The following is a 21,669-nucleotide window of genomic DNA, read 5'->3' as shown; positions in this document are numbered from 1 at the left end:
AATAATAACAATAATAATAATAAACGTAAATCCACTGTGTAATCATGTGCAACTTTATTAGCTGTGTCCTCGTAACGTCACACCAACAACAGAACATCACATGAGCAACATCGTTTCTACCCTAACCCAATGCGACACACTCTGGTTGCTATGGTAAGTGTGACGGATGTAACAGAGAGAATCCGGTCACTTTTCAAAATAAAACGTTTTTTTCGAAAAAAAACAAAACAATAAAATCGAAATTATTTGTTCTTTCTGTGCATCCCGGTGCCAAGTGTCCCGCGGCCCGGACCGGCCAGACTGGCCAGACTGGTCTAAAGTAAAGTTTCTTGCTCAAATTGCCTGGAATAACGTGTAATGCTATAGCGCAAGCTCCACCTAGTGGCCAGAATGAAACACCCTCCAGGAGCAGCAGAACATTTGTTTCTGTAATATAAGCCAGTATAAACCTTTAACAACGTTACTGATCTGCACATTTTTGTTGGAGCTTCTCCTTTTAACAATTTTACAATATGTGAACTGTATCAGATTAATATGAATATCTTCAAAACTTGTATATAGATTGTTAATGTATGTCTAAAAAATATTTTCTATCTGTGTAAACCGTGTAAATTAACAAGTGAATTGAATCAAGGGGATCAAAAGAATCGAAAAAATTGTGAATCAAATAGATCCAAGCTCTGCTGTATCAAATTTAATAGATTCTGGAATATATTGGTGATACCCAATGCTTCTATTGCAGTTCACCTTTCATGGTTACACCATTTCACTGATTTTTGTAAATACAATTTTGCATGTTTTTTTTTTTAATTTTATTTTTAGAGCAATTATGTTCTGCTTCCTGATTGGCTGTAAAGCATTGTCAAACACTCTCCTCCATGCCACGCTTCCTTAACAGTACAGAATGCCTACAGTTTGCCAAATATACATAAATCTTAAAAAGCAAGCAGATTTTGGGTTTCATTCTTTGAATACAGTGGTACCTTGCTATATCGCGATTCACCTTACACGGTGTTGCAGATTATTCAGTGCAACCTTTTTTCTTTTTACAGTGCACAGTGTTCTGCGTGTAGATTGGCTGCCAACTTTGTCAATAAGTCTCCTCAGTGTTGTGTCTCCTGAACAAAATGTGTTCAGATTGTCAGGTTTACACAAATCTTTGATTGAGACAGTTTTGTTTTCATTCTACAGTACTGGATTTATTTGCTATGAAATTTGAACTTTGAGAGTTTAAACAAGAGTATGCAAACGTTCATACCTTTCTGAGAAAAGTGTATTAAGTGTGTAGTGAGGAATTTTACAGTTTTAAAACATCTATAACTATTGTAAAATATGACAACTTCAAAGATGTCACCTATTGAGTGTCATTTTCAGAGCGTAGCTCCCACAATAATGGCTCAATGAAATATTTCACATAAATAAGACGCTTACCATTTGGTTCTAAATGTATTTTTTGTCTTGATGGTAGATTCACAAAAAGAAAAATGTACTAGGGATAAATTTGACTGAGATAAAGGATTGAGAGACTCCTCTGGAGAGCAGTTCTGATTTGACCCAAGAGAATAAGATCTGCTTTTGCTACCATTAAATGAGCTGAAGCAAAAGGCTCGACTCCACAAAGTCTAGTCTTCTAGACTTGAATGAACACATTTGACAAAACCCAAGCATTAAGTTTTTCTGAATTGGACACAGGCCAAAAGTAGCCAATAGAGTGTAAGTATTAAGACATACCTGAGGTGATGATTCCAGGTTCCCCTGGACAGGAAACTGTGTTGTTGCACATGCGTGTTTCCCGCAGGGCACCGCTGCACAGCGTCCCATAGGGAGAAGATACACAAGACCGCGTCCTCACTTGCCAACCTTGTCCACATGTGAGAGAACACACACTCCACTGTGACCATTCCTCAGCTGCGGGATCGCCTGAGAAGCGAGGAGGAAACGTTGGAAATTTGAATGTGCACGCAACAGTAGCTAAATGAATCCAATGGTTTCTGCTCATGCCGAGTAGCCTCCTTTCCACTGAGCGCTACTTTATGGTAGTTCTGTCCAGTATTTTGAGCGTTTCCATTATTAAATGGACCTATTAAGTCGGACCGAATCGTGCCATTTTTGGGCCCCCGTTGGTTGTAGGTCCAGACCGGTTAGAGCGGAGCTACTGTCGTCACACGATGAAACCCCGTTGATTGACGGAAGGTCATTACAGCAATAGAAAGCGCCAAACCAGCGCCAACGATTCTAAACAGTCAATTGTTGTCTTTCAGTCGACATGTATCAGGAAAAGATGTCTGCAACAAACGCAAAGCGACGCAATTGGTCTACACCCCGGATGCGCCATGACAGTCCAACTTTGAGTGGAAATGCTCGCCTGAATTGTGTGAACCATTCTAAAATTAGACCGGACCGGACCGTACCGTAACACACCGCTCAGTGGAAATGAGGCTTAGGTGTACTAAGTGTGCACAAGTGCTGCGGCACAAAATCATCAAGTCGACAAAACAAAGAAAGCTGCTATTTGAGATGAACGGCAAGTTTCAGAACAATGTTTTCTTCTCATTTCAATCAAAGCAAAAGTTTTAGCAATTCTCACTTCTACTGTTGTTTAACTTACATAACACAAGCGTTTCACTTGGAACTATAAAGACAGGAGTCCAATCTTTCTCAATAATAAAACAAACATAGCTGTGATGGGATCAATACAGAATCTTGGGAGATAATGAAATCACTAAGTGGCTGCAGTAATCAAACAAACATAATAGGAAATGTAATGACAGCAGAGGTTCATTATGTCCTTCACATAATCCAATGTTGTGGAGATTGATTCCAGGCCCCATCACATAGTAAAATTTTTACATTTTTAAATCTTCTTTTTTTGGGACTAATGAACACAAAGAAAAACACAAATTCCCATAAAAAGTCACAGCAATAAAGCCCTCCATCATCTACAGTTGCTGTATTTCACTCATAAGGATGTCTGTTTTCTTTACTCTTAATGCTAATGGGTGTTTTAAATGCAAAGCATGCAGGATTAAGACCCCCCAGAGGCATCTTGGGCACACAAACTGCACACTTTTTATTGTTGCTCCTTGAAACAAGTTCAACATAAGCATGTAACGCTATTTGAGGCATGAACTGTGGCAAAAGGGCAGATAGGAAAACAAATCTTAGACAAAACAAGTCAACAATATAGTATAAAAACAGAGGTTTATGCATATGTTACTTCAAGGTGGCCAGATTTAGCATTAGGGCAAAAATGACTGCCAAATTATACTCTTTAGTCACAAAATTTACAACGCAGGGTTTTTTAGAGTTTGAAAAAGTGCTAAAATAAATGTGGCTGCATTAAGATTGCATGCACATTGAATTTAATTAAGATTTGTGGGTGATTTACTAAAACTGACTGTGCAAAGGAAAGCAGGCACAAACCGCAATGAGGATTTGACACGGGCTTTGAATTGTAAGTGAAATCAACAGAGAACAGAGAACAAATGCAAGAAAGTCCCTGTACAACTGGAAGTGTCTGCAGCCTTTGAAGATGTTCTGATATCTTTTACGCATGAACTGTGCGCTGTTTTCTATGACAAGGGGGCGTAGGCCGGATGCTTAAACACATCTGGCCAACAATGGCCCAGGTTGCCTTAACAAAGATTCAGGCCACTTTACATAACACACATTTTAAATATAAATGCACACATGTATATATTTATATGCCTGATGTGCCTAGTACAACAACCAGCTCAAGAACTATTTCAAAAGTCAGACACTTTCTTTTGGAGGCTGGCTCTGGACAGCTGCCTGTTCTTTGGTATTCCACTAGATTTGAAAGGAACTGGAGGCAACTCAGATCAAAGTAAAATTATCCACCTTCGTCATCCTATATTCCACCCATTTTCAGATCGTGCTGGCTGTGCTGTTCCTAAAAAATGGGAAGCTGATTCAAAAGTGCCTCTTCTCGTGAATCCAAAATAGGTAGACTATTGACCAAAAAGTGTTGTTAGAAATGCATTGTGGCCATCATGCTGAAATGGATACTAATATGATAATTGTGACTAAAATAAAAAAAAAAAAATTAAGTTAAATTTCAAAAAAAGAGAAAAACATTTCTCGGTGACATTATACATCAATTAGGCCCATTGATTAATGAGAGATGCAGGTGATCATGGAAAGGGAAATATATGAGCAATGGGATGTTTTGCACAACTTTTAAGGAGAAAGGAGGTCTGAAAATAGTCAAATGGTGAAAATGTCAACTGTTTGTTTTTTGGTCCAACTTCATGCACTCAATATTAACCGTGCAAAGTAATCTGGTTAAGGGTTATAACTAATTCATTGAACACAACATCAATATATACCTGAGGGATATTGACTGACAAGGTGTGCATTATAAGAAATTAACAGACTACGCGGAAGCCTGAACCGTCTGGCGCAAAGCGAGGGTATAAACTCCATCTAATGCGGTGCTTCTCAAATAGTGGGGCGCGCCATCGGGGTGCACAATAGTGGCGGTTTTAGGCACAGGTATTTGCCCGGCGCGCAAATTTAACGGGAAGCGGTGGTGACAGCGGCTCAGTGCTTGGAAAAAAATTTGCGTTACTATTGATTTTGTATTATCTTTTATATCACTGAATTTGTAACAGCCTGAAACTGTGAACTGCCGTCTATGCAGGTGCTTCTGTCTCCTGTCACACGCGGCTGCGTGTGCGAAGGAGAGGGGAGGGGTTGGGGGATCAGGCTGCGAGACGGCCCACGCGGAACCTGCACGCGCTGCCTGGATTGCGCTGCCTAGATTCCTCAGCTCATGCTAAAAGTGTCATTCTTTATGAACTATTGGAGACATTTTGATGATGTGTCTTTATTTTCCATAAATGTATTCTTTGTCTGCCTGTGGTTTAGCTGGTGTCAGTATTTGACATAACGACATCAAGTACTGCAGGAAAACAGCTGCACTATATGAGATCATAAATAAACAATCCATCATTTAGAAAAAAATTTTGAACAATGTTTTTACCTATTTCTTCAGACTAAAAATGTTAAATATATTGGTGCTGCTGTGTTAATGTTTCAGATCAATTTACATTTAATATTATTGATTGATTGAATTATTTTTCTCAGCATCAAATGGTTCAGTTGGTTAAAATGTTTCTAGTTTAAATAAGGACTGGCAGATTTTTATTTTAGGCACTTTAAGTTTCTTTTCTGTTTTAGACTATAACAGGGTTTCTGTGTGGCTAAATAAAGTTAATATTTGTTGAAAGTGGATTTATATTGATTTTTTTCTTTTGTTAATGTTAGAAGATACAATTTTAGGTATACTTACACAATTTCTATAGATACTAACCTAAGATATTGTCAACGCGCCGAGATTGTGTGTGTGGGAGGGGGGGGGGACATTTTCTTTTTCCTAGGGGGGGGCCTGGCAATAAATAATTGAGAGCCACTGATCTAATGGTATCGAGTCCTGAACTTAACGTTTGGACTGTATTCAGACTGACTTCAAGCGGACTTTCCTGTTCGGACTAAAGCTTGTAAACAAAAACACTTGACTAAAGATCTCTTCACTCATTGGTCAGGAAGTACGAGGGCGGGAAAAAGCAACTACAGGCAGAAGCTATGGAATAGTCCTGTGCTTTTCAGTTCTTGTCAGGAAATATTTAATTCAAACTTTATATCTTGCTGACTAATTTTGAAACCCTGCATCAAAGCTAGCTACAACACTTGTGTTGTTGCTGTGTCTCATTGTTGTGTTGTTGCAATGTTATTTTAAGGTTTTTGCTTTTAGCATCGGGCGCATGCCGCGTAACAGACACAGAAAAGCATGTAAAAGTTGGACTCTTTTTTTTTTTCTGATAACACAACAGTCGTTGCTTTACATTTGTCTGCAGCTCATCTGTTGCTACCTTCCAGGTTTAGAACACGTGACCATGGGCTACAGTGGCCATTTTAGTTCAGTTGTTCCACTCCAGGAACGGATTGTATTCAGACAAGAATCTCAGAGTGAACCAAAGCTTTTTCCGATTGGAATCAAACAGAGACCACCTCCAAAGATGGGTCAGAGAGTGGTTCATGGTCATGGATCAGGGTCCGCTTAGGTGTATTCAAAATTTGTTCCAGATTATCAGGGGAAGCTAACTCTGGCTCACTTTAAGCGAAAAAAATGTGTCCAGTCTCAAGACACCCTGTATCAACATTCTAGAAGTAGACTTAGCAAAATAGATGAATGATGTTAAATTACTGCATTTTTGACTAAATAATAAGTGTTCCATGTAAATACTAGAAATGTTTTTTTTAAATGTCTGGTGTACTAGAAGAAGTTGCCATTATTTTCCAAACCAAAGCATTCAGGAATGTCCATATCACAGTTGGACTGTTTTTCAAACATTTATCGATAGTAATAAAAGGTAGATGAAAAGGCAAAGACGATTGTTATTTTTAGTGGATGGGTTTTCTTTTTAAACCATTGTGAATATTAAAAAAAAAAGAGTGCTGGCGGTGGTTCTCAGAAGATGACAAAACAGCGATGAAAATGCCAGAAGAAAAGAGTTGAAGAGGATTTTTTGTCATACAGATGAACACAACTTCCAAAAAAAACAATCAGCCACAGCTATTGGAGGAGTTCACTAGTGCAAATAAACAAGGACTAAAATCAACTGCTTTCCTGATTACCTTTTCTTAATTAGGCACATGAAAATGTTATGCTGGGAAAACAAAGCATGGCATAACATATAATAGCAGCTCAGAAACTTCTATGGTTTGGTAACAAAAGGAGATCTGCCACTTCGCTTAGCCCTTCGCTTATTCCTTCTGCTTGTGTCCATTTTTCTCTTGATACAATTGATTTTTGGACGCTTTCCAACCATGGCCTCCCACAAGCACGGAATGAAAGAGAAAAGTCTGACAAAAACACTGCAAGGACAAAAAAACCAAACAACAAAACATTGGATAAAGGACAACTGAATAGAATTTATTTGAGCTTGAGTTTTTTTGTTTTTTTTTACTTTGTGTTTTGTCCTCGTTAGTCCTACTTTGTGCTTATGTTTTAACACTTATCTCATGTGTGAAGCGCTCTGGTTATTTATTAATTTAAGATGAAAACAGGTGCATTACGACAGAAAAAGGGGGTTAAACTCAGAACATTTTGGCCTCGGCAAAACAGACTCTGGAGCGAAGTCACACAAAGAAGACTGCAAATCACTGTCCCCAATCAAGAACCTAGCTTTTCACACATTGACATTTGATTAAAAAACTGTTGCAAAAGCATCAAGTGAACATAGTGGAGAATCAGAGTATTATTTGCAGCAGTGCTAGCCTTCCATTTAATTAAAGTCCCACTCCGATTATCTTTTGATCTATTGTAAGTGTTCCCAGTGGTTTTTCAATTAAGATTATGCCATTTTTAACCAACATTTAAAAAGAAAGTCATTTTATAGGACATATTTTCTGTAAAGCGGCAATAGGTTATTTGAATTTCACCTCTGAGTTGTGGGCAGGACTGTTGGCCTGGAGTAAGCCTGCCCTAAACTAAACCTACAACCCCTCACATCCCCAAGCGAACATTACCAGGGCAACAAAAATGGTGAGCAATATTGGAGCTATCCAGCCGTCCAAGTTTGAAACAGCCAAATGAGGAAACAAAGACGTTCATGGATCCAGCCTGCCCAGCCACAAATACACGTTTTCAAGATCCTAGCATCGGAGTGGGGTCTCTTAGGTAAATTATGGGCATTTCTGCTTTCAAGTAGTCAGAAGTAAATTTGGTTTTCAACTTTAAGTGGCTGTTTTCCAGTTTGGCTAATCTGGATTTAGAGGAACCTTTGCAGGTTGGATTTTCTATCTAAGAATAAAGACTCTGCTAATCATTTGTGAACAAAAACCTCATTTCTGGAGACAAAGAAGTCATGTAAGCCATTTGAATGTAAATGTGTCTTTAGAGAATGTTTAAATGCAAGAGGAATGTACACTAAATGCAAGGCTTGATTTCTTATGCAAAAGGATGCTCAACGTTTAGAATAATAATTCAATAAAATTAAATAATGTGAAATTATACTGCAAAGGGATACTGCAAGAAAAAAAGAAAAAAAAGCTTTAGTCTTCTGTAGAAATCTAATCAAACAGAGCTCTTTAACATTTTTGTTCTCCTGCCAACCTTCATGCTTCATCTTAGTTCCACCATTGACAAACAACAAGTCGAGGGATTCCAATTGTTTCTGAGCTCTGCGTCCATTGACGGAGGCGTCGTCACGTGGTAACAACGGGAATCAAATTAATTGCATGTCCGTTAATCGCATTACATCTTCATTAACATGCCGTGAGTCAGGGCTTAAGCTCGTCACACATGCCTGGAGAAATGGAAGAATGTGGAGAAAGGAGAAGGGGAGGGTGGTGCTCAATGGAGAAAAGAACCAAGGGTTTTCCCTCATGGTAGGGACCCCTTTTTTATTTTGACAATGCAGTGGGTCTGAATATGGAAACCTGTTTATATGCATATGATCACCAGCTGAACCTAGCATGTGAATAATTCCAGTTTGGTTTATATGAATATTGCAAATTCCCTCCATCCCATGTCTATCCCAACTGCCATTCTCTCCATGTGAATTTTATTCATTTATCCTTTCATTTTCTATACTGCCCTCCACAGGTTCCCTGTCTATCACAGGACCGCACAGAGACAAATGAGACCGAGCACACTTTTTCCTATGGTATTCAAGTTTAATGTATCAAGCAATGAATAATTCAATTTGTCTTTTCCACTCCTTTTAATTATGTACGATTTGAAAATCTCCCTCACACAAAGTGTCACACATTCTCTGAGAATCATGCATTTCAATCTCCAAAGTTTGGCGGAGATCTGGGTGTTTCTTTAAGCTCTCCTCCAGTGCAATTATTTATGAGAAACTGACTATTTTCAGCTACAGATGCAGCCCGGTGAGGTCAAGCTGTTCTGGTGAACACTAACTCCTAACACTCACCTGTTTGTGCCTGAAACACACCTGGCTGGTCAGCTGATCGTGGCCTTTGGGTCTTCACCCGCAGGTCTTCATCATCATATTGCTCTGAAAATAAAAGACACAGTAAAGACGTATTAAAGTGATGCCATAGTTTGTTTTAACGTTTTCCTAGAAACAATAACTCCTTTTTGGCAGCTGCATCTATTTGTGTATTTTCAGAAATGCCAAGTTTAGAAAAAAAAAGAAAATCTACAAAATCTACAAATGCCCTCATTGATTTGATTGATTCATTGCTTTTGGAACAGCCAACTTTTATGCCACCTTGAAGTGTTTTTGTTAATTTTTAGAATGTCGATTATATTTGAAAAGGTTTTCTTTTGCATTTACATTTTAGAATGTCAATTTAAAAACAAAAAGAGAAATGTGTTTTCACATGATAGTAATTTGATGAGATTCGTATATAAAAGTAATTTAAAAAAAAAACTATTATTACTTGCTTATATAGAATTTTTTAGAGAACCAGTGAATTTTCACATTTTATGCAATCTTTTTGTTCAACACATGGAATAAAAGCTGAAAGTCTGCACTTCAATGGTATCCGAGTTGTTGTATTTAAAATTCACTGTGGTAATGTATTGAAACTAAATTAGAAAAAAAGATGTGTCTCTGTCCAAATATTTATGGTCCTGACCGTATATGTAGATTTCTTTTTTAAAGTTTAAAGGTTTGTTTAAAAAATAAAACAATGTTTTCTTTTTTGGCAGATGACAAGGATTTGTTAAAGGAAAGTTATTAATTTGTAGAAGTATTTCTGCAAAAATTCAAAAAAGTGCAATTACAGTTCATTTTCTCGTTATAACATTGAGAACTCAACCCAGATCCATCGTTCAGAGCAAAATGATTTATCAGATTTGGTTTTTTACCTTAATCCGGCTTCACTGTGTATTCATTTTTAACACAGGCACTATTTTCTTGTGCTGAAGGTTTTTAACAGCTGCCTGCTTACATTTCCATTAATCTCCTTTTTACCAGTGTCCTCATATCAAAAACATCTTTAGCAGGATGGCTACTATATTTGACTGAATCTTCCTTCTCTGTAAATTGTTTGTGGCAGATTTAAACTTAATTTTGTGATGAAGATGAAGACATCACTGTGGATGCAAACAACCGGACGCTAAGTTTAGCTGCAAATTTACTTTTAGGGTGTGATGGATAAATGAAGCAAACAAAACCCCGCGTCAAACTGGTATTTTCTAATTATAATAGCACATATGAATCCCTGTGCATCTTTATTATCTGCGTGTGAAACATTCAAAAATCAGTTGCCACCTATCAGGCAGAGCGGAGCGGCTTCTGTCCATGTGAAAAACTGTCTAAATAAATCCGTGTGTAGAAGAAAACTCCTGGTTTTGTCTGTAAACAGCAGCTTTATTTTTCTTAGAAGTCGTAGCCCCTTTTTTGGTTTCCTCGCTTGCTCTTTTCTCCCCAAAGAGACACGCCAAATACAGTTTTCTGTTAGTTTTTCATGATCTTTTTGGCTTTTGGCTACTAACTTAGCAGTCCGAGCGGCTGCTTGAAGTCAGGTGACGCGCCAAGACAGACGGATGTGGTGAACAGAATCTGGTAGTTTTCCAAAATAAAAGACAAGAATGGTATCAGAATATACGGTATCAAAAAATAAAAATAACAGAAATAATCAAAGTTAGTGTATGCATTTTTTATATCCGATGCCAAGAGGTCGATGAACCGGTACCGGTCCGTGGCCCGGGGGTTGTGGACCACAACCCTAAAGGAAGCAGCGGAATTCCAAAAAAGATTGCCAAGTTGTGTACAATTGGTTAAAGAAGTGCCAGGGATCAACATAGTTTCTCTTCCCCTCCACATTATTACATTGCACCCACACAAAAGCCAAGCTCCAGCATCCATACATCACTTTTTAGCACAATGTATGTGCTTCAATTCTACCTGGAACAAGCAAATGGCACTATCACCTCATAGTTGTACGCAACTACTTGTGATTCAATTATAATGTCAAATTAATACAAAACTGAGCAAAACAAAAAACATAATTACAAACTAAAACAACTTAAACCTTGACTAACCATGAAAAAATAGGGCAAAAAACTCCCATAATGCATAGTAAGTGGTACTTGGAAAATAGGTTTCTTCTGAAAAATATTATAATAAAAACTAATCTTCCTTTTTTCTAAATTAGGTAAATGACTGCTGTTTTGTGTGTTTCTTTTCCTGCAGCTGGTTATTTCCTGCTGACTACTGAAGCAAAGGCTGTGTTTTTTCATTTTTTTTGGAGTTTGTTTTTGCATGATTTTCTAAGTTATGCATTAGCATTAGACACAGAGATGGTCATAGACAAGCAGGCAAGAGCAAAAAAACTGTCAAAAAGTACCTCCAATTGGGGTATTTTTTGCTATTACAAGTCCTTATCCAAAGAATAGATGAACAGAAAAAATGTTGATTTATATTTTAATGGATTAAAAATATAGAGACATTTTACATCTATGAAGAAATATCAGCAAAGCAGGCGAGCAGAGACGGTTCAGTACTTCCACCATTCGGTAAAATGCTGCAAAATCTGCTTTTAACACAGTTTAGAAAAGAAGTATTTTCATTAAGGATTTTTATGAAATATACTTAGTTCTGAGTTGTTTTTGTTCTGCTGGCAATTGACATTAATACTTGTATTTTCCCTGCCTCTTGGCTCTGAGTACTGATCTTCATACTCATCACTGTAATCCTACTTAGCTTTCTAACTTAGTGACACGCATCAGCAAAATTTAAGAGAAGAAAATCATTAAAAACAAATAAGAACTTAATTAGCATTTGAGACAGATCATTAGCTTAACTTTACTTTCCTTTTAGTGCAATTTGTGTTCTTTGTAAAAATCCTACGTCAGCGGCAAAACAGACAGAACCCAGAGAATCTAAAGGTTACGTGTGAGATTTTTTTTTACCTGTTCTGTATACAAGGCTTACCATTTCAATAGTGTGTGTATTGGGGGTAAGGGGCCCTTAGGTAGAATGTCTTCTTTTTCGTCATAATATGTTCTGAAGGAACCCTGTGCTTTTTGATGCAGCAGTCAATGGGAGTTTTTGAGGGCTCTCTGATGGGTGTCTGCTTTGTTTTTGTTTTAAAGTGGCAGCCCTACTGAGAATGGGTGGTTTTAAAAGGATCACACGTCCTCAATGTGGTCACACAAGCCAGGAAATACACAGCATGAATATTTCAATCTTAGGATGTTCTGCCATCTCACTGCTTTTCCTGCTTCTGTTTGTTCCTCTCTGGTGTATAAAAAGAGGTTTTGGATGGACACTGTGCTCAAAACAAAATGAATGTGGAGATCAATATGGATAAGCCCCTCAGAGCACTGACCTTTACGAACCCAGCTATACTGTTTAATGTTCTGGACTGTGTTTAAATGGACAGATCATCACATACTTCATTAATCGTTCAGCCCCCTGTCACGCCTACTTTCACCCAGCAATTTCTTCTGTTTCTGTAACTCCAGGGGGAAAACGCCACTATTTATGACATGAAAAGTGAACCATAATTCACCCCTGCATGCGACTTGTACCTAACCCTTCTTTTAAAGTCCAATGAAGATGGCTACAGGATGATTAGGGTACCTAAGGGTTACCTAAGGGGCAACGTATCACAGCTCTACATTGGCTACTGTCAATATTTCAAGAAGGAGGTGTAGACACCATGTAGCAGAGAACTCATCTGTTTTGTTCAGGTAAATATTTTGGGATGCTGTATTTTTCTTACTCAGCATTGCAATAATAATAATAATTATTATTATTATTATTACACTGACATGTAATAGGTAATGTCAATTAAAGGTTACTTTAATCTTCCATTTTTTAATTTGTGTCTTTAAATCTTGAATGTCTTTTGTGCACTGTCCATTTACGATGTTTCACCACCCTACCAGACTTGAACAATATTTGCAACTCAAGTTTTAAGATTTAATAAGTGTCTAGAAAACCACAACAAATGTCTATATTTGCATTACTGCAAAAGTTTATCTCTTTGTGCCGGAAATAACACAAGTGTGGGTATAAAAATTATGTCATAAAGACTGTTCTATAATCATTTTAAATGACAATAAACAAACAACCTCTTCTTGTTATACAAGAAAAGCTGTGAAAAATACAGGAAAAAAATCTATGTATGAAGAAAAAAACACAATTTTTTGTTTAAAAAAAAGACATTTCTTTTTTATTAAAAAAGAAAAAAAAACAGCTACACTCCAAACAGCTGCTTTCATATTTTCTTTCATTACACTAAAACCCTGCTGTGGGTTGACTGTTTGATGTTAATTTGATTGTAGACATTATGAGAGCGGATGAAGTTTCATGCAAACTAACACTTTTTTTATTTCCCATATGTTGTGTGAAAAAAGCGAGTCACGCCTCTAAGCAGCCTATATCGTGCTTTTCTTAGGCCTCTATGATGAAACTATATCCATGTATATGATAAAATCTTACCTTCGGAACACTAAAGAACACGAGTTATTTTCACAGCTCATTTTCCTACCCAAAAGTAAGGCGACTCAATCTCGGAGGCTCCGCCTTTGGCTCCTTATGGGTGCCGCCCATTCCATGACGTCAGACTAGAGTGGGCCTCGGCAACATGTCTGTTTTTCCAACCTGTATATCACTTATCACAATGTGAGAATCAGCTCATTTTCGAGTTGCAATGCCGCAATGAAATACATCAATTACCATATTTCGAGTATCTTCCATCATTTCCAAACCATTCTACAGATGGACAGTACTTTTGCTAGAAACCTAACTTCATAGATGTGGTTCTTTGACATTTGTCTTTGTACAATATACCATAAAGTCCAGTTGCCAGTATTTTATTATATCACAAATTGAGTTATCTTTCAACTTTACAGGAAAAAGTAAATTGAAAAAAAAACAAACAAAAACAAAACATTTGAATTGAATGCCAGGAATGAATCCTACCAATTAAAGAGTCGTCAAATGTCCAATCAACCTCTTTAAAAATGTAAACATTATCTTATTGTTTATGATAAACATCTAATGCAACTCATACAAAATGCCATTTCGATTTTTCAGCAGGCCAAGGTTTTTTTCAGCTTCTTTAGTGCAATGCAAATAATGATGGAAGATTTCAAATGAGCATATAAGCACTTGCACACAGGCCAATAACCACTCACTCTTGACACACATGCATCTGAAGGATAAGAAGTAATAACTAATAAATCAAGCTCATCCAATAAGCAGTTTTGAGCAGTTTAAAGCTGCAGGCTGGTCAAGGGGATTGTGCCAGAGCCACTTAGAGCTGCAGGCTTTTTTTGTCAGACTGAGCTGGGATTTATGCTTGCAAGGAAGACTGCATGCACGCGTGTTTGTGAGTGAGGCAGTGCGGAGCATGCATTACCCTTCTAAAACAGCTGTGTAAAGTAAGTCACCTGCACAAAACATAGCTAAAAGGGAATGTTTACGGTCCACTACTATTAGGCGTTTTTTTTATTTTTTTATGTAGCAGTTTTGATTGAATGCAGACACCCTGAAAACATAATCACACAGACACAGAGACACACTCACACAGCTATTTCTATATATCAAATCTCAGCTTATAGCTCTCTGGTGTCGTCCATTTACTCTGGGGTCCATCTGGGAGAGCCCAAACTGATAGAAGTGCACCATAATGGACTTTTTATAAGCCACTGGACAGACAGAGCCACTCCATCTTTTGCTGTTTCTCACTCAGCTCCAACCTCTTTCTCTTCCAGTTGCAGATATGAAGAGAGAAGTTAAATCTGCTCTGTGGAGGACAGTGTCTGATTGGGTAGCCTGGAGGTCACTGCACCTTCCAAATGGATTCAGAATCTAGTTTGCCAAGTCTCAGACTCCGGTTTGTGTTCCACTTTTTCACACGGTACACTAGCAATGATACTCCATGGATCTTTTCTGTGACTACAAATTAAATAGTAAATGGCGTTTACTATTGCCTTTTTGCAACTGCCCTTGTGGGCGGAGACGGGCTGCCTTTGGGCAAAAATGGGCATACTTGTACAAGGTATTTATTCATTCATCTTCTAAACCTGTTGTCCCTTTCGATTTGGGCCTTTCGGGGTCACGGGGCTGCTGGAGCCCATCCCGGCAGGCAAGGATGGAACCAAGCCTGTCACCTTCTGATCAGTAACCAACAGCTCTACCTCTGCACCACAGATTCCCCATAATTTTGTGCAAAATAGGACCATAATAGATTTTTGTGAGAAGGTGGTAACCACAGAAGACAGAAAACCGTTAGATTATTTTATATGATTATTAATTTGTATTTAATGACCAACCAACACAATTTTACCTTGAGCAAACATTTTTTGAAATATTACAGCAAAACAATTCAACCAAATCAAACATTGTTGCTTAGAAAATCTTGAATTAACTTGTTTATAAATGTCTTTTATCCTTTTTTGATAAATCCTCTAAAAAATATATTCTTTGTTATAATGTACAGCTGATGTGTTTATGAGAAGGACAGTCATTGACTATAATTCCTGAAGATTGACTGATGTCTTTATAAGGTTCTTACTGGGTCAGAACATTGGAATGTGTACAATTGTCTTTCATCTAGTCAAATCCATAGCTCTTAGACAACACAAGTGCTCTACCGGAACAAACTCACTATTTTATCATAAAATAAAACAATGGGGCAAAATATAAATCACAAATGTAAAGATACCAGGAACATAAGAAACTGACCTTGTTAGCTGACAGTGGTGTCCTATAGAGGTAAAAAATAAACAAATAAACAATGTACACAGGTCCCAAAGCTCAAGTCAACTCTAGGAATTAGGACATTCTTTCCCCTCTGGAGTTCATGCCACACCCGAGTATGATTGACCGCCAGAGTCCTCTTTGTTTGCACTGTCTTATCGCTCCGACCCATGCTTTGTCATGGTTAATCCTGGCGCCCAGCTTTCTGTTTGGATCCGGTGGGAGCATGAAACGTTGGAGCAAAACTCTTTAAAATCCATAATGTGAATTAAGCAGCTACCCTATTACATGTTATCCTGCTTGAGGCAGGATGCCGGAAGTCACAAGACAAACTAAACCACGAACCACATTCTGCTTAACAAGACAGACCAAAGACATCTAGTAACACACTCAAGCAGTATGTCTTCTTAAAACACAAATATGAAAGATTGGTTGTTATTTTACAAAGGTCATAGGATGGTAAAGTGTGTACTTGCACCCCTTCTTGTTTCTAGTATTAGCAAATAATACAGTAAACCCTTGTTTATCGCGGGGGTTACGTTCCAAAAAGAACCCGTGATAGGCAAAATCCGTGAAGTAGAAACCTCTATTTTTTTAACAATTATTATACAATTAAATACTCTGTTATACATTGAAAAGAAAGAACAAACCATTTTACAGGCTCAAACATTTGTTTCACGAATCAAAGTACTTTAAAAACGTTTTTTTTCAACAAATAACTTCTGTACTGTACTGTCAAATAATAATTTTAATCATCAATGTGAACAGAAGGCTTCAAATCGAGGAGATTAGCCCCGCCCACCGCGACCCGAAGAATTGGATTAAACGGGAGAAAATTTAAAATGATCATGAAAAAAATACAAAGTACAAACGGACAAATAGTGGCTCAGGTGTATTTCAATGCTCTTCAGTCTGAGAAGCTGCAGTGTTTTATCCTTCTCAAGCCCGCGGTGAAGCTGTGTTTGTTCGGGAGAAGAACATAGTGATTGACAGTTGGTGTTGCTCTTTTTCTATGGGTTTTAGAGAAACTTGAAATTGCAAGATGATTTGCATGTACGTAATTTGGAAAGCTGATTTACGTACGTGTACATATTAAACTGCAACATTATTGACGCGCAGGTAGAGAAGAAGCGGAGTGACTTTTTTAGCCAATCAGAATGCAGAACACAATGCACGATGCAAATCCGTGAAGTAGCGAAACCGTGAAAAGTAAACCGCGTTATAGCAAGGGATCACTGTACACCAACAAAAAGCCTTTACTGCCACCTGTGCTAGAGTGTGGACAAAAAGCGGCAACACAGCTTACATGTCTTTAAAACACAATTTGAACCTAAAAAAAGTAGTTGGATGACCAATGGTGCTTTAAAGTGAAACCATGTCTGGTGTTAATACAGTCTTGGATGTGACTTTAAGTCTGTGATGATTACCATAGTTTTTCCACTATAAAGCCTTGACTGTCGTCAATATAAGATGTGAATAAGTTGGTTCAAGTAAAAGATGTTTCTGGTAATCATCTGAGTATAAAAAACAAGCTGAAAACATGAATCTTGAAAATCCAAGACAATATTACTCTAAATAGTCAGCTCAGATTGAGAACTATAATCTTTATGAAATTCTATATCTCCTTTTGACAGCTGTCCTCCACTTTCCTAAATCATGTAAGATAACCATTTTTTTTTCTTTGAACCACAGTTTTTTTCTTGGCCTGGTGTTCGCACATAAAACAGCCACAGTAAACGCCTGATTAGTGTTCAGATTTGACTCTGCACTCATATGCTGTTACCATAACAACATCTTTGTACTGATGGCATAAGGAACAGGGAACACATAAAAAAAAGGGAGAGTGGTGATAAAGGCCAGCTGCAATGACTCACATGCTCTTTCACTTCTATACGTGTTTTTTGTGTCTTTTTTTAGATTGTTTACATTTGGCTTCTTTCCCTGTTATTCTATAGTCTTTTCACACTTTTTGTTAACAATGTTAGGCTTCAACACAATGTTTTTTTTTCTGAGATTCCATATTAAAGGCCTTGTTTGATATTAATACATAAGTGATATTAATTCTCCTCCATGATCATCCCTGCATTTATAATGACTTTGGGAAAAAGCTATATTCAAATGCACTGATGGAAGCAGTATTACACTAGTATGCAGTGACAGAAGTGCACATTATTTATCATGCAGTTTCTTGGTTATTGTTTTATTTCTGAAGACAAAATGGGTATAGGAAGAGTTTAAAATGCTTTTTAGTTCTGAGTTTAGCAGTGAAGACAGGATAATGAGACGAACTCTCCCCCTCAACCTGTCTCCTGAGTACACAAACACTTTCACAGCACTTACTGATACTCTTTCAGCTACCTTTCATCAAGGGGGAGGGGTCAGCACAGCAGGACAGAAGGCCGACGTTTGGGGCCTTTCATGCTCGCTGCACACAGCCACGCACCAATGCGAACACTCTTACCCACACGCACACAGTCAATCACAGACATGCTCAGTTGAGCTGAGCAGCTGCAAGATATTGCTGCTGTCTACAGCAAGACAGGAGCTGAATCATTCCAGCGCTCTGTTGTTTTTTTTTAAAGTAGAAGGACAGGCGCACAGAAATGCAAATACATATATAAAAACAGGGTATGAAATAAAATGGCATAAAATAAACCGATTTAATGTCTCTGATATGACCAGATACTTAATGGAACATGAACTAGTCAATGGGTGCCTGGGATGAGATTTTTTTTCAAGGTTCCCCTATTCCCATGGTCTTTGTGAAATAAATTGAAACATTTTTTTTTTCATTTTTTCTTGGTAATGTTTGCTTCTGTTCTCTGAATTTGTCCAGCTATATTACTGAGCACTTTTTTTCACTATGGTACAGTCCAGAACAGCTCTTAGTTTAATCCTTGTTCAGATTGGCTGTTTTTACATTTACTTTGTCTTCTTTCCTTTTTTGTGTGTGTGCTTTTTACAACTATCCTTTAGGCCCATATGGTGTTCACTCTAGTGGGGCTAGGGCCCATAACATTTCTGGTAGGGGTGTGTTATTTCTATCAATGTCTGTAATTTTCCGGGAAAGTCCAGACATTAAGAACAATATGTTCCACAAACCCCTGGGTGTAAGGCGGTCTACTCTTTCACTCTAAATTACAAGGATGATTCCATGCTCTTTCAACAGACCAGAGTTCATTCACATCCACTCAAATACTCGACCTGCTGTGTGTTGGGAGTGATCTGACAGACGTGTGTTCAAGAATCTTTGCTTAGTTTCTATTGATCACTTTGTATTTTATTAGAACAAAAATACTGTGTTTTTTACACACTATAAGGCGGACTACAAGGGCCTATATCATGTTATTCTTAAGCCTTTCTGAGTAAACTTTATCCATATATATATGATAATGTGTTACCTTAGGAACACTAAAAAAACATTTTTTTTAATGAATTTTCGTAGTTAATTTTACTCGGAAGTAAGACGACTCGATCCTTGAGGGACCGGCTTTCTCTCTGTGTGGGTGCCGCCCATTTCATGTCGTCAACCTAGAGTCGGCTGTAGTGTCTGTATTCCACCCACTAAAACAAACAATATCCAAAATTTAGACAAAGATGGATGTGAATGTTGTGGAGCCTTACAAAAGTGTTTTGCCTATAACCACTAGTGCGCAGAGAAAGTGGGTGTGTGTGTTAGCCTAGGGGGGAGGGGCTTGCAGCGCAGACTCTTCCTGGGAGGGGCTGTTCACCACTTTGTGACATCACATGTGAGAACTCCAGTCGTTTTCCTGGATTGGGAAGGGCTGATGTTTAGATAGTATGGTTTTATAGGACTTCCCAGAAATTGATCAAAAATACCCCTTTGGTGTTGTTATTTTTTTTGTAAAGAATTAACATTACAATAAACTTAAAAGCTCAAAAAGTTGATTTTGTATGATATAGGCCCTGGAGATACTTATACTGTATATGGGTTAATTCTAGAAGTGTTAACTGATGAAAAAGCGATTTTAGGAGGTACATGGCACTCTGTCAATATGTTTGGTGTAGTGTCAGTTTGCCAACGTGTGTAACAGTGTTGGACTGTGTTATTTTTAATGTGTTACTAACAAAGTTGGGAGTTAGCGTAGTCACATTAACACTTGTTTTAGCAGCATCAGCCTGTAGTTTTATGTGTTGCAAGTTACAGTGTACACACTTAATACAGTTTGACTGACTGACAGACTTATCTCACACAGACGTTTTGTCTCGCTTAATGCACCTTATAGCTCATTGCGGTATATTTATGACATAAGTTTGAAAATAGACCATGAATTGACAGTAAACTTTATAATCCAGTGGCCCTTTTGTGCGGAAAATACAGTACTCAAAACTCCAAAAGGTACTGGGAAAGAAAGTAAAAAGGTTTGATGGTGTGTGTATGTATTTCTTGTTTTGCTGAAATCAGTTATTCTTGCCCTTCTAAATCTTTATTCCTAATATTATTTAAAATCTATGAACGTTTATTTTGATAAAATGTACACATGTACAAAAATACCTTTTTATCTTGAATCCGTCTTCAGAAAAAAACTACAAACTGCAATACTGGCTAATCAAATCCATAAATCCTTTGTAGATTACTTTTTTTTTTTCCTTTTTTGTATTTTCTTAGTAACATATGTTTCCAGTACCTTTTATTGCCAGGATTCATCACTTTGCTAATAAAATAATCCATCTTTGTTCAGTTTAAATCCCGGATCATTAAAACCTTTTTTATGATGAAAAAGAATCAGTCTTGCTGTGAAAATTCGACTTATAAATTTAATATTCAAGAAAACCTAGCTAAGATGGCAGTCTTATGGAACAACAACAGAGTACTTTTAGAGAATGATGTATTTTTCCAGTACTGAGCATGCAGTTGAGCACCTTTGGAGAAGAAGTAACTCCTAGCTTTATTTCTTGGTAAAACAGTTGGCGTTGTTAAAATTTTTCTTTAAAAAAATCCTTCTTTGTCTGCCGTGTCTGTAAGATAACACTTCCTGCTTCCATTGAATGAAGAAAAAAGGAAATAATCCCTCAGATCCACACATTCTGCAACGGTTCACCTGCAGCCAACAGACATGGAAAATATATTTGCAATAAAACTATAAATAGTCCAGGCCTTCTAAACACTTGGTTTGTAGTCCCTAGAGTTGGTCCTTTTCCTTTAGATTCCCTGCATCAAAATGTTTTAGCCAATTTATCACAAGGAGAGAAAAGGTGTTGTGCAAAACAAAGGCCTGGATAAATGACTGTTGGCAGTCTGGCCACAAGGCTAATGGAGAGAGCAATGCAGTTGTTCAAAAGTGAATGGAGATCCATGCTAAAGAGCTAATTTCACCCAAGATCAGCAGGCCTAATCACAGGTTTGTATTACTCTCAAGGACAAATGCAGCATAAAGTAGCAACCAAATTACAGTGGGAATTTAAAAAAGAAAAAAACTTTTATCTAATTTAAAAAAAAATAGGAAAGTGCTTTTGAAACCTCACTTTAAACCCAAAATTGAAAATCATCCTGAAGTGAAGCAAAAGTAAGAGATTCAGGACTCTTTGAGCTGCTGTTTTTAGATAAGTTTAAACAATAATGTCTTAGATACTTCTAAGAAAAATATGTTTCATCAAAACAAGAAGGGTTTAAAAATTACAGGTCTATACTGTAAATGTCAAATCTGGCAAACCCGATTTTGTTACTAGAAATACAAAATGTTTATGGTAAATGGCATATACCTATGTAGCACTGTTCGACTTTCTTAGACGGTCTAAAATGCTTTACAATCTCAGTCCCATTCGCCCATGCTCCCACCAGGATCATTGCAGGCTTCAGTGTCTTGCCCAACGACTCCTCGACTCATTGGCAGGTAAGGCGGGAGCCAAACTTGCAATACTCCGTTCAGGGGTCAACTGCTCTACACGCTGCTGAAACACGGCTAACTGTATCTTTTTTTAGGACGCAACA

The 21,669-nt window shown here is 37.6% G+C and overlaps 1 protein-coding gene across 19 annotated transcripts in view; it reads right to left on the bottom strand.

The window, feature by feature from the left end:
* The window catches only part of adgrb2 (adhesion G protein-coupled receptor B2), a 320,439-nt gene that overhangs the window by 158,637 nt on the left and 140,133 nt on the right, over positions 1-21,669 (bottom strand). For 18 of the 19 annotated variants that reach the window (XR_002874120.1, XM_023959844.1, XM_023959851.1 and 15 more), the window contains 2 exons: positions 8,964-9,047; positions 1,732-1,920 (listed from right to left, as the gene is read on the bottom strand). Coding sequence is in view for 18 of the 19 variants with exons in the window: in XM_023959844.1 (XP_023815612.1) it covers positions 1,732-1,920; positions 8,964-9,047 (273 nt within the window). In the remaining variant the exon portion in view is untranslated. The remainder of the gene's footprint in view (positions 1-1,731; positions 1,921-8,963; positions 9,048-21,669) is intronic. The other variant, XM_023959848.1, reaches the window with a different exon arrangement.

Source organism: Oryzias latipes, chromosome 11 (genome assembly GCF_002234675.1).
Source record: "Oryzias latipes chromosome 11, ASM223467v1".
Classification (NCBI taxonomy): Eukaryota; Metazoa; Chordata; class Actinopteri; order Beloniformes; family Adrianichthyidae; genus Oryzias; species Oryzias latipes.
This window is presented reverse-complemented; position numbering and strand designations above follow the sequence as displayed.